This window comes from Microcaecilia unicolor, chromosome 3 (assembly GCF_901765095.1).
Source record: "Microcaecilia unicolor chromosome 3, aMicUni1.1, whole genome shotgun sequence".
Taxonomy (NCBI): domain Eukaryota; kingdom Metazoa; phylum Chordata; class Amphibia; order Gymnophiona; family Siphonopidae; genus Microcaecilia; species Microcaecilia unicolor.
Genome location: NC_044033.1, coordinates 390309923 through 390329585, shown reverse-complemented (window position 1 = coordinate 390329585; position 19663 = coordinate 390309923). Strand labels below are relative to the sequence as shown.

Below are 19663 nucleotides of genomic sequence, written 5' to 3'. Positions count from 1 at the left end.
CCATCGGACGGGAGGACCAATCCAGGGCCCCGCTGCCGGCCTGGGCGAAGAGGATTGGTTCCAGCGGTTCCCCAGCCAGGACGAGCGGGGGATTTAAACGGAAACACGGAAGGGGTCCAGTGCTTCCGTTTTGTTGTTTGAAGCCACATTCAAAGACTGTGTTTGTTCCTCGTGCCAGCTAGCCGTCCTGCTAGCTATTTCCAGTGAAGACTGTGTTTGTTCCTCGTGTCAACTAGCCGTCCTGCTAGCTATTTCCAGTGATGACTGTGTTTGTTCCTCGTGCCAGCTAGCCATCCTGCTGGCTATTGCCAATAAAGACTGTGTCCGTTCCCCGTGCTCAGCTAGCCGCCCGGCTAAGCCACGCTCACCAAGGACTCTGTACCCACATCCAGCCAGGCCAGCCGTCACCCCGCGGTTCCAGCAGTCCTGCTGGCCGCCCGCAGCTGAGGGCTCAACCCTCGGTGAACGGCGGTCGCCGCGGGTGAAGATTCGGGGTGCTCGGTGATTTCCTGGCCCTAGTGGGGCTCGGGAAGACTCGAGAGCTCACCAACACCGGAGTGACATCAGAGCCGCGACAGTGTACAAAGGAGCTCATTTTCAAAGCACTTGCAAAGTTCCATAGGTTACTATAGGGCTCATTTTCGAAAGAGAAAAGCATCTAAAAAGTGGCATAAAACAGCATTTGGATGTTTTTCTCACAAAAATGTCCAAAGAAGTATTTTTGAAACCTATTTTAGATGTTGTTTTATGAAGTCCATTCAAATCACAAGGGAGCATGTTGAGGGCATTTCAAAGGCGGGACTAGGGCGTACCTAACACTTGGACGTTTTACAGTCATAATGGAACAAAATAAAAACATCCAGGACTAAAACCAAGATGTTTTGGTCTAGACCTATTTTCAGAACCAATTAGGCACAAAAAAAGTGCCCAAAATGACCAGATGACCACTAGAGGGCATCAGGGGTGAATCCCCAATACCTTCTGAGTGTTCACTGACCCCCTCCCACCCTCCAAAAATGTGAATAAAAATATGACTTACCAGTCTCTATGACAGCTGCAGATATTAAAGTCAGGTCTATTAGAGCAGCATGCAGGTCCCTGGAGAAGTGTAGTTGTCAGTGCAGTACACAGTGGGGGACCCAGGTCCCTATCTCCTTCTACCTGTCACACTTGTGGTGAAAACTGTGACCCTTCCCAAAGTCACCAAAACCTTACTATACCCACATATAGGTGCTCCCTTTACCCATAAGGGCTGTTGTAGTGGTGTACAGTGGGGGACAGTGGGCTTTGGAGGGCTCATGGGACAAGATATGGAAGCAAATGTGAGATGTGCACCTGGGAGCATTTTTATGAAGTTTCACGGAAGTGCCCTCTAGGGTGCCCCACTGCTCTCCTGGGATGTTTTGGGGACCATTCTACTAAAAATGTTGGCTCATCCTATATCCCAATGGCATGAATCTCTACGTTTTGCACTTATTCATTTTGTTTTGTTTTTTTTTCAAAAATGGACCAAAAAAGCAAAACATCCAAAGTACAAAAGATTGTTTGAAACAGTATTTTCGAAAAAAAAAAAAAAAAAGATAGACGTTTTTCTTTTTTGAAAATGACCTTCTTTGCTATTCGGAATTTGGACATTTTGTGCAAACGTCCAAAATTGGACTCGGATGTCATATTGAAAATGTCCACGTAACTTTGTAAGTCTAAGTGCTTTGAAAATATGCCTCCAAAGACTCCTGGTTTATGCTTTATTGATTTACTAGCTCTACCCGGCCACGCGTTGCTGTGGCTCAGTCTGGTTAAATGGAAAAGAAAGAAAAGAGGAAGCGCACGTTTCTAATATGTTTAATTTCACAATGCTTGTGGGTATGCAATATTTTTGTTGTTCCATTGTGTGTGCAGAGATAGAGATTGTCTGGTTTGCTGACTGTAGAACATGCAACATATAATTGTCCATGTGAGAAGCAATCCGTGTGTAGATGTAAACGGGTGAATTCTAAAGATTGGCCCTGAGCTTTGTTGATGGTGATTGCAAACGCCAATCGAATTGGGAATTGCAATCTGTTAAATTGAAATGACATATCTGTTGGAATCATAGGAATGCGAGGAATGAGGACATGTTCACCTTTGAAAGGTCCTGTCAAGATTGTTGCTTGTACGACATTGCTCATTAATTTTTTTACTGCAAGCTGCGTGCGGTTGCAAAGCTTTGAGTGGTTGATATTTTGCAACATGATAATTGGCATGCCGATTTTCAATTGCAGTACATGCGGTGTCATCCCTGGCAGATCGAGTGAATTGAAAAAGTCTGTTGGATAATTAAGCGCTTCATCTGCTTCCAGAACAGTGTCGACGGACTTGTATGTGAGTGGCTCGCTTTGAATGTTAGACTGAATAATATTGTTCAGTTCGTAGACATCTTTGTTCTTGGCCGCAAGAATAGCTCGTTCACTCAGCAAATCGTGATTCTTATAATTGGTTTGAATATTGGGAAATACATTTTCAACCAATTGTTGTTTTGAGGTCAGTAAATTGCAGAAGTTATGAGGCAATGAAATTCGTCCTGAGGTCAGATCAACCGGCACCTTTCCGTTCCCAATTTTCAGCAATTGATGTGAGAATATCTGAGTTGATTGATCATTTTGCAGCTGGACACGCATATTTGTAGTTAAGTTTAACGTCTTTACGTGTTGCCACAAAGTAGAGTATTTTAGGCAAGCATTTATTTTGTCTGCTAGTGTCGATCGAGGAAGTACAGCTAATGTTTGCCTGAAATGTCCTGCAAGCAATATTAATGTGTTCCCAAATGGTCTGATGTTTCCACGCAAATCTTGCAATGATCGATCAAGAGCCTCGAGCGATGTTTTTTGCTGTACTGTTTCCTTGGCACGTATTTGAGCCATTGTTTGTCTGTTTCGCTCGTTCGCTGATGCCCGTTCTTCCTCAGTTTGATTTGCAATTGTAGGTATATAAAAACACGCGCGTATTCGAATGGAACATTGTGTCAAAATTTCAAAGCAATCGGTGAAGAACTTTCGGAGATTTAAGCTACTCTCAGCCTGTCACGTTGATTCTGTTGAGAACGAAGCAGATCTGAAGCTGCAGAACTAGATCGCCGTGCTCGCAACCATGCATCGTCAAGTCTGGCTGCATGTCGCTCTGCTGCTTCCTCGGCACGTATTTGAGACATTCTTTGTGTGTTTCGCTCGTTCGCTGATGGCCGTTCTTCCTCAGTTTGATTTGCAATTACTCGTCGCACTGCTTCCGCTCTGCGAGTATGACAGCTGTGACATCTATATAATAGTAGGTATATAAAAACATGCGCATATTCGAATTCAACGTTGTGTCCAAATTTGAAAGCAATCGGTGAACAACTTTCGGAGATTTGAGATTTTGAACAAATGAACATTTACATTTTTATTTATATAGATAATCTATTTGGACTGCGGTGGGAAACAACTTTCACATACGTATTCAAATGAACATCATGTAAAAATACATACAATCAAGACAAGCAAACAAAAATATTTGATAGGTACTATTAAGTGAAAGGTCACAATTTTGTTCAGTGATCAAAGTTATAAAGAGGACAATCCCACCAAGATAGATATTTACCTCAGGTAGATTGTCATGATTGAAAATCTGTCACATACTGACTAAAAGTATGGTAAGCTTTCAAAGTGCACATACTTTTTAACTAGATAAGAAAAAGGCATTCCACCACACAAGTAAGACGTAAAAGATTCCTTGACATGAAATCACATCTCCTTGCATTGGAGGCCACTTATTTTTCTAAGTTCCCATGCAAATGTTTGACAAAGTTTCAGGGTCATAATTCAGTTTTTTTGAGATCCTGGCAACTTAGAAAATTTCTTAGTAGAAAAGGAATCGACAGTAGGGGCTAATGTAGATAGGGAGTGAATTATAATGATATATAGTCAGCACTTATGTGGTACAAATTTCTGGCACTGTATTTCCTGGTTTTTTTTTTAATGTCACCAATATTCTCATTGATGTGGGCTTGATTGTATTTAATATTTTTTCTTTATTCATTTTTCCTTTGTATTATCGAAAATTTCTTGATTCTTGTGAAACTCAATAAATATATAAATTAAAAAAAAAGAAAAATATATTCCCAGGAATGGCATTATGGGCCTCTTTTACTAAGCTGTGCTATTGATTTCTGGCATGGCAAATGAGAGGAAGCCCATTCATTTCCTATTCCTCTCATTTGCCTCGCGGGAATCGCTAGCACAGCTTAGTAAAAGAAGCTCTATATAAGGCAATATAAGAATGGTATTTCTTTGGGGATCTGAATTGTTTGGTGAAATTGTAAAACCAGGATCTTAGATTATTAAAAAAAACAATTAAGAATTTGTAACAATGCAAGATTTAAAGAGGGGCAGGTTAAATGTGTAGTGATTGGAGTTGATTTATGGTGGGTTTAGATTTTGTACAATATAGAATTTACATTTTGATAGTAAATGATCATTTTTGTAACAGCGAAACACCAGACATTTGCATTATCTGCTGATTTTGGTATAGATGCTTGTGGTACAATTTTTCATGATTATGTTTTATTTTGAATTACCGATCTTTCTATACTGCAATTCTACCAAAATTAAATCAGTTTATAATGTCAGAATTACCAGATAGAAAAAGAGCAAGCCAATTAAAATTACTCTTCACATTCATTTGAATCAAACCAAGCTAAAGAATTGCTATGCATTTGATTGGCAGAATCCTTTTTTTTTTTTGCTACAAGGTTATGTTGTAGAATAGATTTTTGGTACCAGGAAATGTAGTATATAAGAAGTATACTGTGTTCAATTCTGGTCGCCGCATCTCAAAAAAGATATAGTGGAATTAGAAAAGGTGCAGAGAAGTATTTTTTCACGGAGAGAGTAGTGGATGCTTGGAATGCCCTCCCGCGGGAGGCGGTGGAAATGAAAACGGTAACGGAATTCAAACATGCGTGGGATAAACATAAAGGAATCCTGTTCAGAAGGAATGGATCCTCAGGAGCTTAGCCAAGATTGGGTGGCAGAGCCGGTGGTGGGAGGCGGGGCTGGTGATTGGGAGGCGGGGATAGTGCTGAACAGACTTATACGGTCTGTGCCAGAGCTGGTGGTGGGAAGCGGGGATAGTGCTGGGCAGACTTATACAGTCTGTGCCAGAGCCGGTGGTGGGAGGCGGGGCTGGTGGTTGTGAGGCGGAGATAGTGCTGGGCAGACTTATACGGTCTGTGCCCTGAAGAGGACAGGTATGAATCAAAGTAGGGTATACACAATACACAAAAAGTAGCACATATGAGTTTATCTTGTTGGGCAGACTGGATGGACCGTGCAAGTCTTTTTCTGCCGTCATCTACTATGTCACGTAGAAGGGCGACGAAAATGATAAAGGGGATGGGACGACTTCCCTATGAGGAAAGGCTGAATCAGCTAGGGCTCTTCATCTTGGAGAAAAGGCGGCTGAGAGGAGATATGATAGAGGTCTATAAAATAATGAGTGGAGTTGAACGGGTGGATGTGAAGCGTCTGTTCACGGTTTCCAAAAATACTAGGACTAGGGGGCAAGCAATGAAGCTACAATGTAGTAAATTTAAAATGAATCGGAGAAAATATTTCTTCACTCAACGTGTAATTAAACTCTGGAATTCGTTGCCAGAGAATGTGGTAAAGGCGGTTAGCTTAGCGGAGTTTAAAAAAGGGTTGTATGGCTTCCTAAAGGAAAAGTCCACAGACCGTTACTAAATGGACTTGGGGAAAATCCACTATTTCTGGGATAAGCAGTATAAAATGTTTTGTACATTTTGGGGATCTTGCCGGGTATTTGTGACCTGGATTGGCCACTGTTGGAAACAGGATGCTGGGCTCGATGGACCTTTGGTCTTTCCCAGTATGGCAATACTTATGTACTTATGTAGGGGTCCTTTTACAAAGCTGTGGTAAGCACTAGCGTGTGCTTACCATAGCTGAAAAAGGCTTATCATGGGATGCGCTGACGCATCCTGCAGAAATTGGTACCTGGTCAAAATAGCTCCGACAAAATGGCCCCGAGAAAAAAGCTCCAAACAAAAAAAGCTCCCAACATAATAGTCCCTGTCAAAACAGCCTGCCAACAATATAACCCTTGAAAAGTTAGCCCCTCGTCAAAAGGGCCCGATCAGGCTGCCCAGAATATGGGACTGCATTTTTTTCCTAATAATCTTACCTTGCCAAACAGGATAAGGTTGGTAAGACTATGAAAATGGTGACAATATTGTTTTTTTTAAATTAGCATGTTGATGGAAGAATAATTTCTTTAAATAGCAGAACAGATCATGAATACCAGATTATAGCTATAGCATTTTATTTATATATGCTTTATCAGTGAAGATTTCAGTTTATTACTTTTTGTGATGTGTTATTTTTTCTTAGGGGGCTGTTTTGTCAGGGCTTTTATGACTGGGTGCCGCAGAAATTTTGCAATGTGCGTGCACCAGCTGCGCACTAAGAGGTCCTTTTATGAAGATGCAGCAAAAGGGGGCCTGCGCTGGCATCGGCACATGTTTTTGATGTATGCCAAGGCCCCTTTTTACTGCAGCAGGTAAAAGGGAGAAACCGGGCAGCGTGCAGCACTGCCCAATTGCCGCTGGGTACACATCGGAGCTACAAAAATTAAAATATTTTTGTAGCACCGGAAGTGGTTTGCGCTGGGGGTGGGAACCACTGTCGGGCTGCTATGGTAGCCCAGCGGTGCTTCCATTTTAGCCGTAATTGGGCTTGCCGTGCCTTTGTAAAAGGGTACCTAAAAGAAATTTTTTACAATTTTTTTCGCTGAGGGGACGTGTCTGGAGTGGAGTGCGGGCAATTCTGTGCGAATGAATTAGCGTGTCTGCATTTCTGCATACTAAAGGGCCCTTGTACAGAGTGGCGGTAAGCTCAACATGGCCTTACCACACGCTAATCTGGAGCTACCGCCGGCCGAACGTGGATGCTGGCAGTAGTTCCTGCTCTGGTGTGTGCCATTTGCTGCGCTACGGAATATAGCTAGATATTTTCCAGCGTGGCCCTAACCTGGCAGTAATTGGGCAGCACCGCATGCTACACGATTACCTCCGGGTTAGCACGGGAGCCCTTAATGCCACCTCAATGGGTAGCATTAAGTGCTGCCCCCGATGGCCATGCTGTAGATGAAATCTTACCGCTTGGCCATGCCATTTTTGGGCCTTTCACTTGCTGCGGTAAAAAGGGCTGCAGCATGCAGCAAAAAAGGGCCCCCACCGCTAGCGCAGGGCCCGTTTTACCACAGCTTGGTAAAAGGACCCCTAACTGATTAATGCATGATTAGTGTGTGAACCAGGGGCGTATCTGGACTCTGGCGGTAGGGGGGGCCAGAGCCAGAGAGAGGGGGCACATTTTAGCCCCCCCCGCCCCGCCACTGCTGCCATTGCCAGAACCTCCCCACTAACGACTCTCCACCCTCCCCCCCACCGTCAACCCTCCCCCGCTGCCGTTGTTTACCTTTGCTGGCGGGGGACCCCAACCCCCCGCCAGCCGAGGTCTGCTTGCCGCCTTTTAAAGAATTTCTTCAGCTGGCGGGGGACCCCAACCCCCGCCAGCCAACCCGACGTCTTTAAAGTTCTTCTTCGGCCTCCGTGGCCGTGCTGTAGTTGACTGTTCAATCCAGTTCGGAGTCTGACGTCCCAGCACGTTGTACATGCAGGACAACATGCTGGGTTGGCTGGCGGGGGTTGGGGTCCCCCGCCAGCTGAAGAAATATCTTTAAAAGGCGGCAAGCGGACCTCGGCTGGTGGGGGATTGGGGTCCCCCACCAGTAAAAGTAAACAACGGCAACGGGGAGGGTTGACGGCGGTAGGGGGGTCCAGGGCAAAATCTGCGGGGGCCAAGGCCCCTGTGGCCCCACGCAGATACGCCCCTGGTGTGAACCCTTACTGCCTACAAAATAGATGGTGGTATTGGCTCATGCGCTAATCCTTTTTTAATAGTCATGCGCTACTGAATTGTTTATCCCAGAGCATTAACTATTAGCATGCGCTAATTGCTAACAGTTAACCTGCAGGCAGGAACTGTGCCTTGCAATTAATAGGGCGGTCATTACCATGTTTTAACTTCTAACATGGCAAACAACATGATGCAGTTAGCTACACCTCCAGATGTTTGTGGTAGCAAATTATTTTGTATTTTAGCTGCATGGCAGAGCTCCCGAAAATGCAGGGATGGACTCCAACCATCACTGCAGAGCTTCTGCATCTAATGCACCTTAATTTCTGCAGTTAAAATGCATTGTGCAAAACCTTAATCATTTTGAAATTAAAAAAAAAATCTTATGTTTAGTTGCTGAATTTTGAATTCATACTGTATACTGAAAGAAGTCATCTCGCTTGCCTTTTCAGGTTTGCATTGTGGAATGTGAAGGTGAGGCCTACTCAAGTGTCATTTGGAAGATGTGCAAGAAAGTTCTGAAAAAGACTGCCGTACAACTAAGTGTTGACAGCATGGAAGACAACACTTACAACCCTTTAGAGACGGAGGATGGTCTGTTCCGAAGCAATCTGAAACACTTAGAAGATCTCACAAAAGTGGTTGACCTGAGCAAAATTGAGAATGAGAAGAGGATATCCAAAATTAGTGGCCTAATACAAGAGCAAGAAGAAGACAACACCATTGAAAGGAGTGAGACTCCACTGCACATGACCAGCGAACCTGATGCGTTCAGTGACCTCCAAGGCCAGTCCCGAGACATCACTAAGCGATATGGGGGCTTTCTGAAAGGGAAATATAGCTACAGAAAGTTTTTGGAGCCTGCACGAGGCATGCAGAAGAGGTATGGGGGCTTCATCGGTGTTAGAAAGTCAGCCCGGAAATGGAACAACCAAAAGAGGTTCAGCGAGTTCCTGAAGCAGTATCTTGGGATGTCTACACGCTCCAGTGGATACGACAGCTTATCTGCTGACATAAATGAAGAAAATGAAATCTAAGACTCTTGTTCGTAACAGCATATTGTAAATATATTTAGAACTACCATGCAAAAAGTCAACCATATCCTTTAATTGTATATTTAGGAATTCTTATCCTTGCAATGTCAACAAAACACGTGGGGGGTCCTTTTATTAAGCTGCAGTAAAAGAGGGCCTGCGCTAGCATCGGTGTGTGTTTTTGACGCACACTGAGGTCCCTTTTTACCGCAACAGGTAAAAGGCTGTCCTTTTTCTCGACAAGAAATAGCCATGCAGTAAGTGAACCACTTATCGTGCGGCCATTTCATGGGGGGGGGGGGGGGGAGCTCTTACCACCACCCTTTGAGGTGGCGATAAGGACTCCCCCACTAACCTTGTGGTTACTTTTGTAGCGCCAAGGGGTGGGAACTACCGCTGGGCTCCTGCAGTAGCCCGGTGGTAGTTCTGGACTGGCGTGTAGCAAGCTCATTATTGTGCGCCAACCCTTTAGTAAAAGGCCCCATGGTGCTTAAAATAATTTTAAAATAATTCAATTCCACTAAACTGTCCCAAAGAAAAATCCAGTTAACTTATATGACAGAAGTAGTGAAAATTAATAAGACTAAGGCATGAACACCTTGGTTATTATTTTATGTTTGCTTACAGTAAGACGTGTTTGTTCTGAATTCAATCAGTAGATGTGCTCAATTATTTGTCATTCAGGACAAGTCATTCATTTCTAGCACTTTTCCTTCCCATCATCTCAAATTAATTAAAAAAAATGGGACTTAGCCTAGTTGACTGGTTTAGTGTCTAAATATTGCATCATTTTCTAACTAAAAGCCTTTCAGTGAAGAGGCACATTGAAGGTGACCATTCCAATACCTCTGTTTTTTATTTAGAAATTCTCATGCCTACAGCTTTCGCTTTACATTCTTATTTATCTTTGATCCAATTTACCTAGTATTTCTCACATAAAGACAAGTATCAGAGAAAAATCCTTTGCAACTATGGTGTCTATTTATCAACCCATAACATGTGTCAATCCTTGTAGGGGCCCTTTTACTATACAGTGGTAAGCCCTCGGCGGGCTTACCATGCAGCAATCTGGAAGTAGTGCTGGCCTGGCGCCTACGGTAATTCTATACCCAGCTTGCGCCATTTCCAGTGCTAGGGAGAATAGGTCCCTATTTATTTCCGCAGCAGTTACCCAGCGGTAATCAGGCAGCGCCGTGTGCTGCCCGGTTACCACCAGGTTAGCGTGGGAGCCCTTACTGCCATCTCAATGTGTGGCAGTAAATGCTCCCTCCCATATGGCCACATGGTAAGTGCAAGCTTACCACATGGCCATGTCTTTTTTTCAGCCTTTTTGCCCACTGCAGTAAAAAGGGCTTCAATGTGTGGCAAAAAACGGCCGCTGCCGCTAGTGCAGGGCCCCTTTTACCCCAACTTAGTAAATGGGCCCCATAGTTAGTAAATCACCCCATCACAGGTAGAGGGTAAACTTCTAATGTGGATGCCAATGTTTAAGCACCAAATATCCCACTGACCCACTGTAAAAGCCTGAATACCTGCAACACAACAAAATCAAAGATCGTAATGGACACACCCCAACTTCCCTCTTCCTCCCTAAGTTCCCCAATGTATCTACCATACATGAACCTTATTCTACCACAAGAACACCTTGTATTTGTTCATACCGGAACTGGTGAACGCCATTACGGTACTATGTAAGCCACATTGAGCCTGCAAATAGGTGGGAAAATGTGGGATACAAATATAACAAATAATAATAATAATAAATGATCATAATAATGGTATTTATACATGTATATTTGCACCAATGTCTGTAAACGCTAAAATTCCACGTAAATGCTATTGTGTAAATATGTACATATCTTGCAAAATACATAGGGTGTATTTTACAAGTAGGAGTACATGTAGGCAGTATATATAGGACTAGATTCTATATATGGCGCCCAAAAAATTGACGCCAAAAAAGTGCTATTCTATAAACTGCGCTTAAAGTTATGGCCAGTTTATAGAATAGCGCTTACACCCAGGGATTGCACCTAACTTTAGGCTTGGCCATTTGCACCAACTGAAATGTGGTGCAAATGTACGCGCCTAAATTAGACGCATATCCCCGTTATTCTATAACATTGCATGTTAATTTTAGGAATGCCCCTATTACGCCCATGACCCTCCCATTTTTGCGCCCCTCTTTCAGATCTCGTGTAATTTTATGTGCATAAATGCTAATTAAATCTCAGTGCCAATATTGATTGTTAAAAAGCCAATTATTGGTGCTAATTAGCTCATTATTCAATTAAATTGTGTGTGCAAATTGAGCATGTGCTATTTTTGGTGTCTTCTATAGAATTAGGGGATAAGGTGACACGTGGGCGATGCTCACACTTTCACATGTAACTTAGGGGTCCTTTTACAGAGCGGTGCTAAGTCCAACACAGGCTTATCACATGATAATCTGGAACTACTGCTGTTCCAATTCGGGCGCCGGTGGTAGTTCCAGCCCAAGTGTGTACTATTTGCCATTCTAGGGAAAATGGCTAACTATTTTCTAGCTTAGTGCTAACACGGCAGTAATTGGGCAGCGCCGCATGCTACCCAGTTACTGCTGGGTTAGCGTGGGAGCCCTTAACACCACCTCAATTGGTGGCCATTTATGGGCTTTTTACCCACTGTGGTAAAAAGGGCCACATGATGCAGCAAAAACAACCCCCACCACTAGCGCAGGGCCCTTTTTACCGCAGCTTGGCATGACCTAGTTACTCTACACCAGCTCTGTGGCTGACTTAGCTGCTCACGCTGGAATTATGTTCTATAAAGGAAAATGGGCACCTACTTCCTTTATAGAATATGCTCTGATCAGGTGGCCTCTAATGTTTAAAATAACTTTTATTCCACCTTTTCTGTCGTACAGGTCAAACAGATTTGCTTATGGGAATTGCTATTCAATCAAACAACCTAGCTCTATTCTCTCTCTCCCCCCCCCCCCAGATCATGAGGTAATGCGGCTGATTGCAAAATCACAATCTTGTAACTAAATTCAACCTGAATATTTATTTTTGTTACATTTGTACCCCACGCTTTCCCACTCATGGCAGGCTCAATGCAGCTTACATGGGGCAATGGAGGGTTAAGTGACTTGCCCAGAGTCACAAGGAGCTGCCTGTGCCTGAAGTGGGAATTGAACTCAGTTCCTCAGGACCAAAGTCCACCACCCTAACCACTAGGCCACTCCTATATACACTAAAAAAGAAACTCCAAAAGAAAAATAGGACAGGCACATATAACCAAAAGTAAGGGTAAGTAGGAAAAGGATATAATTCTCATGGGGATGATAGGTAAATGAAAAAGTGAGGAGAAAAACATAAGAAAGTTGTTATTTGACAGCACTCTTGGTAGCGTTCAAGCAGGGACTGTCTTTTTATGTATGATGTACAGCGCTGCTTATGCCTTGTAGCGCTATAGAAATGATAAGTAGTAGTAGTAGTAGTAGTAGTTGTTTCTCAGTATTGGTGTGTATACAGACTGTCTATGCCATAGATGGAGGTTCATGCTTGTCAGTGTCCTGATGTAGGCCCTAGTGCCGAAATGCAGCCGTGTCTTGCGTCAAGGATTGCCATCAATGAACATAGTGGACCTCCCTATGTCACAGTGTATTACTGAAGAATATATGAGCCAATAAAGACTGTGGGCTCAATACTCAGTGCTATTTAAGTGGTCATGAATAGCTCCTGGCCGGTTAAATAGCTCTTTGCCTGCTAACCACTAATATTCAGTGGGATGTAGCTGGTTATCTCCATTGCATATTAGCGCTTAGCGGCTAGCTGCTAACCAACTATGTTGCACGACTTAGCCTGTTAAGTGTGACTATTCAGCGCTAACCCCCAGGTTCCATATATTGCACAGAGACTTCCATACGGAAATTTAAGCGTATTCTATAACAATGTGCATAACTTAATTAGTTAACAAGGTAGTCAGTACTGATTATTGAATGTTAGCAAGCAATTATCAGCACTAATTGGCATTAACTAGAATTTAGGCACTATGTATTCTGCAAAGCGATGCATGTAAATTCAAATGTGCATTACCAAAAAGGGAGTGTGGCTATGGGTGTGGAATGGGTGGGTCGTGAGTGTTCTGGAAAACTGTGTGCAAGGTTATAGAATATACCTGTTCTTCACCTAACTTAGGTGCCAGAATTTACACCAAGTTTTACTTGGCATAAATGGCCGTGCCTAGAGTTAGACAGTGTCGTTGCCGCTTGGCGCAGTCTATATACTGTGCAATCTAGGCTTATTCTATAAAGTACGCCTAAATTAAGACATACTTTATAGAATGCGTTTAGGCGAATTTCATTTTGGCCCCAAATGTTTAGACCTGATATGTAGAATCTAGACCTAACTGACTAAGTTTAGCATATGATAGGCCTGCTACTTATACAGCCTATCTTTACCTGCTAAGCACTGAACTGGTTAGTGCTGAATATCAGCTTAACTGGTTAAATTGCTGCGGACAAAACTGAAACTGGATATTCAGTGCCGGTTGCCGGATAAGGCCCGGGGTCAGCACCAGCGATGGCAGCTAATCGCGCTGCCTGCTGCCGACTTAATATCGGGAGGTGTATGTTTTTATTAAGATGGACGGCTTCCATTGTGTTATTCTCCTCACGTTTTCAACCACATAGAACCAAAAGACACACACATAATAATACCTATGCTTCCAGGTCCCTCAGCCACATTCCTACTACTGTGAAGTCAAGTGGCAAAGGCCAATGAAAAGAAATGAGTTTTCAATGAATTTCTTTAGGGACAGTAAGAACAGAACAGGAAGAGCACTCTAGAGCACAGGGGCAAGAAGAAAGAAAGCTGAATGACGAGTGGATTCCTTCCAGATGAGCATGAGATGGAGATGGAAGAACTAAGCACAGTCCATGAACAAATCTAGGCACCAATATTTAGTGCAGTGCTATAGAAATGCCCTCATAATGGGAGATGAAGGAAACAACAGATACTACTGCATATCTAAGGTTGCTAAATAGACCCCCTAAGACCTTTGGACTATCCCAGTCAAACTGTATTAATGTGAGAGGAATAAATAAAACCAATTGTTCTGGTTTAATTTGTTTTCTGAATGCCCATGGTATGATCAATTTTGTTTCCTGTTTACAATGCAATATGTGGTCAGCACCTTTCTTATTGCATAAGAAAGTCATTCTGTGCTTCATTTCCCTGCCTTCTCATCTGGACGTTTCAGAATGATTATTTTGTGCAGTGAAAAATCCCCCAAAACACCTATTGATGTATAGGTTAAGTCGAACATTCATATTCAAGGCTTTGGTTGACTTTCTGCACACTGAAACAACAATGTCTAAATGATTTAGTAGTCTAGCCATGGCATGTATTGTCCTAGATGTCTCCCTGCTGCCTGACAGAATTAGAGGGTGGATTTTCTTTTGTAATTACTATGAAAATGAGCAGCTTTTGCTCTAGCCATCCTGCCTACTCACGGATGAAAGCATGACCAATAAAAAAAGTTGAGAACACGATTACTTCTCAGCATCTCTGCTATAACTTGTATGTAAAAAAAACAAATGTCAAAAATACCTGTTATTTTTAATTGTTTCATAAAGTATTTCACCATTAAACTTGTACATAGAGAATGATTAATAAATGAGTTTGCTATAATCACTGTTGTAAGCATAGATGGGATGTGTGGTCTCCTGAAGTGTGGCTTGCGCCTGACAATAACTCCTGAGGAAAAGACGAGATGATTAATACAGGTGGTTCGGTTTGAACAGGTCAAGGGGACTTTCTTTCTTTCACACTGTTTGATACAGCTATTTCTGGCATGTAAACCATCTCTCTGCTGACAATATGCACTGGCTTTTATAGCTTGAGTTGAATATCTGAGCATTGAGAAAGTACGAGACTATCAGGCTCATTTTCAAAAGAGAACAACGTCCAAGAAGTGGCACAAGTCTGCATTTGGACGTTTTTCTTACAAAAACATCCAAATCAGTATTTTTGAAACCTATTTTTAGATGTTTTTCTCTGAAGTCCACCAGAAGTGTGTCCAAATCTCAAGGGGGAGTGCCAGGGGCATGTTCAGGGCGGGACATGGGCGTTCCTTAGACGTTTTTCAGCCATAATGGAACAAACAAAAACATCCAGGACTAAAATTTACTTTTGAGCTAGACCTGTTTTTATTGCAAATAAGGCACAAAAAGGTGCCCTAAATAACCAGATGACCACTGGAGGGAATCAGGAATGACCACCCCTTATTCCCCCAATGGTCACTAACCCCCTCCCACTCCCCAAAAATGTGATGAAAAACATTACTTACCAACCTCTATGCCAGCCTCAGATGTTATACTCAGGTCCATTAGAATAGCATGCAGGTCCCTGGAGTAGCCTAGTGTTGGGTGCTGTGCACTGCAGACAGGTGGACCCAGGCTCCTACCTCTCCCTACCTGTTACACTTGTGGAGGAAACTGTGAGTCCTCCAAAACTCAACAGAAACCCACTGTACCCACATATCAATGCCCCCTTCACCTGTAAGGGCTATGGTAGTGGTGTACAGTTGGGAGTAGTGGGTTTTGGGTGGGTTTTAGGGGGCTCAGCAGACGAGGTAAGGGAGCAATGGTCAGATGTGTACCTGGGAATAGTTTATGAAGTCCACTGCAGTGCCCCCCTAGGGTGCCCTATTGCTGTCCTGGGATGTGAGGGGGACCAGTCTACTAAAAATGATGTCTCCTCCTACATCCCAATGGCTTGATTTTGTGCATTTTGCACTTGGACATTTCTCTTTGAAAACCAGCAAGAGGTAAAGACACTAAAAGCACATGTTTTCCTTGAAGTGCACAGGCTATTTGAATATGGAATTTCAAAGTATTTTGGCAATGCTTAAAAACATAAGATACTGTTACAGATTTCCTTGCAGAAAGACAGTGTAAGGGAACATTGCACTTGGGACAGTAATGAGAAACACTTGGGAACAACTTCAGATATAGAAGTTTATTTATCAATGTTTGAAATGGTAGTTGATTCAGATAAATGTCCATGAATAAAGGATAACACAAACAACCACTGAGGTGGAGAAACAAGATTTGCTACAAACAGGACAAAGTCAAAAAAGGGAGTAGTGTGATCAACAGGACTCTTCCAAAAATCCCAGGAGACGTAATGATGAAGTAAAAGTCTTTATTCATTATTAAAATAGGACTCGACACGGCACCATGTTTCGGCAAAGTGCCTGCATCAGGAGTTTGTAAGTGGTGAAAAGCAATGAAGATGTAAAAAAAGGGGGATAACACAGGATCGAGTCCTTAGAAAGACTAACAGTACTGATACACCATTGAAGATCGTAGCGGCAGCAGAAGTGCAACTCTGAAAAAGACGTTATCATCCATAGATGCTGAGAATATGCCTATTTGCCATTTTGGCATTTTCTCAGCGATCTTAGATGACATCGTCTTTCTTAGAGTTGCACTTCTGCTGCCGCTACGATTTCAATGGGGTATCTGTACCGTTAGTCTTTCTAAAGACTTGATCGTAAGTATATACATAAGTACATAAGTATTGCCATACTGGGAAAGACCAAAGGTCCATCGAGCCCAGCATCCTGTTTACAACAGTGGCCAATCCAGGTCACAAATACCTGGCAAGATCCCAAAAAAGTACAAAACATTTTATACTGCTTATTCCAGAAATAGTGGATTTTCCCCAAGTCCATTTAATAATGGTCTATGGACTTTTCCTTTAGGAAGCCGTCCAAACCTTTTTTAAACTCGGCTAAGCTAACCGCCTTTACCACATTCTCTGGCAACGAATTCCAGAGTTTAATTACAGATTGAGTGAAGAAATATTTTCTCCAATTTGTTTTAAATTTACTACATTGTAGCTTCATTGCATGCCCCCTAGTCCTAGTATTTTTGGAAAGCGTAAACAGACGTTTCACATCTACCCGTTAAACTCCACTCATTATTTTATAGACCTCTATCATATCTCCCCTCAGCTGCCTTTTCTCCAAGCTGAAGAGCCCTAGCCGCTTTAGCCTTTCCTCATAGGGAAGTCGTCCCATCCCCTTTATCATTTTCGTCGCCCTTCTCTGCACCTTTTCTAATTCCACTATATCTTTTTTTAGATGCAGTGACCAGAATTGAACACAATATTTGAGGTGCAGTCGCACCATGGAGGGATACAAAGGCATTATAACATCCTCATTTTTGTCTTCCGTTCCTTTCCTAATAATACCTAACACTCTATTTGCTTTCTTAGCTGCAGCAACACACTGAGCAGAAGATTTCAACGTATCATCAACGACAACACCTAGATCCCTTTCTTGGTCCGTGACTCCTAATGTGGAACCTTGCATGACGTAGCTATAATTTGGGTTCCTCTTTCCCACATTTGCACTTGCTCACATTAAACGTCATCTGCCATTTAAACGCCCAGTCTCCCAGTCTCGTAAGGTCCTCTTGTAATTTTTCACAATCCTCCTGCGATTTAACGACTTTGAATGACTTTGTGTCATCGGCAAATTTAATTACCTCACTAGTTACTCCCATCTCTAGGTCATTTATAAATATGTTAAAAAGCAGCGGTCCCAGCACAGACACCTGAGGAACCCCACTAACTACCGTTCTCCATTGAGAAAACTGACCATTTAACCTTACTCTCTGTTTTCTATCTTTTAACCAGTTTTTAATCTACAATAGAACACAATCGCAAGGCTCTCCAATTTCCTCTGGAGTCTTTTATGAGGTACCTTCTAAAAATCCAGATACACAATATCAACTGGCTCACCTTTATCCACATGTTTGTTCACCCCTTCAAAGAAATGTAGATTGGTGAGGCAAGATTTCTCTTCACTAAATCCATATTGACTTTGTCTCATTAATCCTTGTTTTTGAATATGCTCTGTAATTTTGTTCTTAATAATAGTCTCTACCATTTTGCCCGGCACAGTATTAATTTGCAATCCTGTGTTATCCCCTTTTTTGTACATCTTCGTTGTTTTTCACCTCTGACAGACTCCTGATGCAGGCACTTTGCCAAAACACGGTGCCATGTTAAGTCCTATTTTAGAATTGATTACAGACTTTTACTTCATCATTACATCTCCTGGGATTTTTGGAAGAGTCCTGTTGATTACCCTACTCCCTCGTTTGACCATGAATAAAGGATAACATGTGAGTAAGAGATTCCTGCATCCCACAAAACAGCTGCTGCAGAAAGTTCCCCTGAGCCTGCCATCCCCAGTGTCAAGTGCACAGTTATTAATTCTAGTCAAAGGGGACAGGATGGCCCTCTGACTTCACCATTGCTCCTCTTAAAGTGTAGTAGGTATCATTTCTAACGGTCAGATTGCTCTGTGTTTTCTGCAGCAGACTGATAGAGTGCACTGCTCGTAGAGTGACTGCAAGAGGTCAGCAAATCTGCAGAGAGCACTGCTCTCACCTGCTTCAAAGGCTGTCTAGTCTCAGGGCTTGCTAACCTTCTGATAATTAATGCTGAAGGGTGGTATGGCAAGTTCCAAATATATATAAACACACCACACAGATACTACTGCTGAGCTCTCCATCTAATCCTTGGCTCCATCCTGTCTCTCCAAAGCCTTTTTATGATGTATAGATAGGACGCAGAACATTTTCTAAAATACACGCAGGAATGCTGACACATGCAGCAGGAGTAGTGATTTTACAATTATACACGTTGAAAAAGTGAATGACATGTATCTGGCAGCTTCCACATGGACATGGCTGCACTTTCATGTGTCACTGCCCATTTCACAAACCTACCTGTGTAAATGCTGCCAATTAATCAGTGTGGCTGCATTTCAAACTTGATTTCAGTTTGGAGGTAAAAATAATAAAGTATATGTGATTAAGGAGAAAAGTTCCTTAATCCCTCATGGAAAGTCGGAGCTGAAACAAGTACCTTTTAAAAACCTATACTTGACTTTGAGCAGGTGTAAATCCTGCTGTGTTAATTTTCCCGCATTCACAGGTATTCCCTTTGTAAAATGGAGAATACACATATAGGGGCCCTTTTACTAAGCTGTGTAAGCGTCTATGCACACCCAACACACGCCAAAATAGAGTTACTGCTCAGCTACCATGTGGCTTTTGCGGTGATTTCATTTTTGGCGCACATTCGATATGCGCGTCCGAAAAATTAATTTTTGGCCGCGCATATCGGATGTGCGCCAAGTGGCATTTGACACGCATAGGTCATTACTGCCCAGTTACTGCGTGAGACTTTACCAATAGGTCAATGGCTGGCGGTAAGGTCTCAGACCCAAAATGGACCTGTGCCAATTTTGATTTTGCCACACGTCCATATTCGGCAAAAATAAAAAAAGGCCTTTTTTACAGGCGCGCTGAAAAATGGATCAGCACGCACCCAAAACTCACGCCTACACTACCGCAAGCCATTTTTCAGCACGCTTTTGTAAAAGGATCCCATAGATTTTAGTTCCACCCAAGCTCCACCCAAACCATGCTCTCTTGAAATCCCTACCCACACTGATATTCAAAGCAATTTAAGCAGGCAGGAAAGACTCTGAAGGGGCCAGTTGCCAATATTCAGTGGCACTAACCAGCCATCTCAAATCTTGGCAGGAGAGGGGAGTTACAGGGGTGGAGTCAGGGGGGAGTTGGAGTTATGCAGGTGCTGACAAAATTCCAGGGCC

General features: G+C 42.8%; 1 protein-coding gene across 1 annotated transcript in view; it reads left to right on the top strand.

Annotated features, from left to right (window-relative positions):
* Window positions 1–9124, top strand: part of PNOC (prepronociceptin) — a 73330-nt gene extending 64206 nt beyond the window's left edge. Inside the window, exon 2 of the mRNA XM_030195556.1 lies at window positions 8399–9124. Coding sequence (XP_030051416.1) covers window positions 8399–8983 — 585 coding nt within the window. The 3' untranslated portion in view covers window positions 8984–9124. The remainder of the gene's footprint in view (window positions 1–8398) is intronic.
* The last annotated feature ends 10539 nt before the right edge of the window (window positions 9125–19663 follow it).